This window comes from Piliocolobus tephrosceles, chromosome 1, assembly GCF_002776525.5.
Source record: "Piliocolobus tephrosceles isolate RC106 chromosome 1, ASM277652v3, whole genome shotgun sequence".
Lineage (NCBI taxonomy): Eukaryota > Metazoa > Chordata > Mammalia > Primates > Cercopithecidae > Piliocolobus > Piliocolobus tephrosceles.
In genome coordinates, this window is record NC_045434.1 from 62060431 (window position 1) to 62062426 (window position 1996).

The following is a 1996-nucleotide window of genomic DNA, read 5'->3' on the forward strand; positions in this document are numbered from 1 at the left end:
AGCTCAGCACAGATCTTGGACCTATTTGTAAGTGCTGTAACTTCTCTAAGCCTATTTCTCATTTGTAGAGTAGGAATAACACTTACCTTGTAGGATTGTTTCAGGAGAGTGTTCACAAGGTTCCTAGCAAAACGTTGAACACCTGCGGTTCTCTTTAAATGGTGGAGACTTGCTCTTACTATTACATCTAAAAGTACTACATAGGATTATAGATAGAACTGCCCATAGATATTTATTTTCAGATGTAAAATAATAAACAATCGATTATCTCTGAGCAAAGCTGATATTTTCTCTTTCTTTTTAAGGTCTAGAATTTTCAGCTTTAAGTAACAGATTGTCCAGAGGTTTGTATGGATTCCCTATAGAGATGGGAAAGGGCACAAAGCAGCCATTTTACCAGTCCCAGGCTTTCACACATAGTAGTACAATCAGGGTTTAATTTTACGCTTCACAGTCCTCCTCTGTTCATTGCCATGATTATCATTTTTTCTCCCATTACAGAGAAGCAACCAGAATAAAGAATATGAATCCTACCTGAAATAAGAAGCAGGAACTTCCTGCTGTTTCATATTACAGATAGGAGATTCACCCACCCCAGGAATGAAACAGACATTGGAATTTCCTGTGTAAGTCTTAGGGCTGCTGTGAGAGAAATGATCACAAGGTTAGTAATTTGGGTTTGCTTACTCCTTTAAAACATTGCCAGTTTGGGCCAGGCATGGTGGCTCACGCCTGTAATGCCAGCACTTTGGGAGGCCGAGGCGGGCAGATCACCTGAGGTCAGGTGTTCAAGACCAGCCTGGCCAACATGGAGAAACCCTGTCTCTACTAACAATGCAAAAAATTAGTCAGGTGTGGTGGCAGATGCCTGTAATCCCAGCTACTTGGGAGGCTGAAGCAGGAGAATCGCTTGAACCCAGGAGGCAGAGGTTGCAGTGAGCCAAGATCACACCACTGCTCTCCAGCCTGGGCAACAGAGCAAGACTCCATCTCAAAAAAAAAAAAAAGGTTGCCAGTTTGGTATCAGGGATTCTGTGTTTTGAATGAAATAATGTATACAATTTCTGCATAAATATAGTAATGGCAGCTTTATTTCTAAAGGCAAAAAATTATGTCAAAGAATAAGGTGGATAGTATGTTAAACCATGATATCTTCAGTTGACAGAACATTAAGCAGTCATTTAAAATGTTTAGTTAAGCCTTTTGCGGCCATCACCGAAGCAGGAGCGGCCAAAATGAAGTTTAATCCCTTTGTGACTTCCGACCGAAGCAAGAATCGCAAAAGGCATTTCAATGCACCTTCCCACATTCGCAGGAAGATTATGTCTTCCCCTCTTTCCAAAGAGCTGAGACAGAAGTACAACGTGCGATCCATGCCCCTCCGAAAGGATGATGTTCAGGTTGTACGAGGACACTATAAAGGTCAGCAAATTGACAAAGTAGTGCAGGTTTACAGGAAGAAATATGTTATCTACATTGAACGGGTGCAGCGGGAAAAGGCTAATGGCACAACTGTCCACACAGGCATTCACCCCAGCAAGGCGGTTATCACTAGGCTAAAACTGGACAAAGACTGCAAAAAGATCCTTGAACAGAAAGCCAAATCTCGCCAAGTAGGAAAGGAAAAGGACAAATACAAGAAAGAAACAATTGAGAAGATGCAGGAATAAAGTAATCTTATGTAAAAGCTTTGATTAAAACTTGAAACAAAAAAAAGTTTACTTAAACATATGGAGTATGGCCAATAATATATGGAATAATATGGGAAAAGGTAATAATGTGGGAAATGCTGCTGAGTACATTTCAAGTAAAAAAAATAGGATAAAATTTGGTTTAGGCTGAGAGCTTTCTCCAATCAGGAGTGATACAGAGCCTTCCTGGTCCTCCCTTCCTTTTACAATAGCCAATAAAAAGCCTGTACTTAGGTGGTGGGATTGTGACAACGTCAACAATCCAGACAATCTTCCTAAGCATTATTTGCATAGTTTACTACTCC

General features: G+C 40.6%; 1 protein-coding gene across 1 annotated transcript; it reads left to right on the forward strand.

The window, feature by feature from the left end:
- The first annotated feature begins 1210 nt into the window (after positions 1-1210).
- On the forward strand, positions 1211-1670 carry LOC111522716 (60S ribosomal protein L26-like). The gene has a single exon (XM_023186874.2). The coding sequence runs from the start codon at positions 1236-1238 to the stop codon at positions 1668-1670; it is 435 nt and encodes a 144-aa protein (XP_023042642.1). The 5' UTR covers positions 1211-1235.
- Positions 1671-1996: the final 326 nt, after the last annotated feature.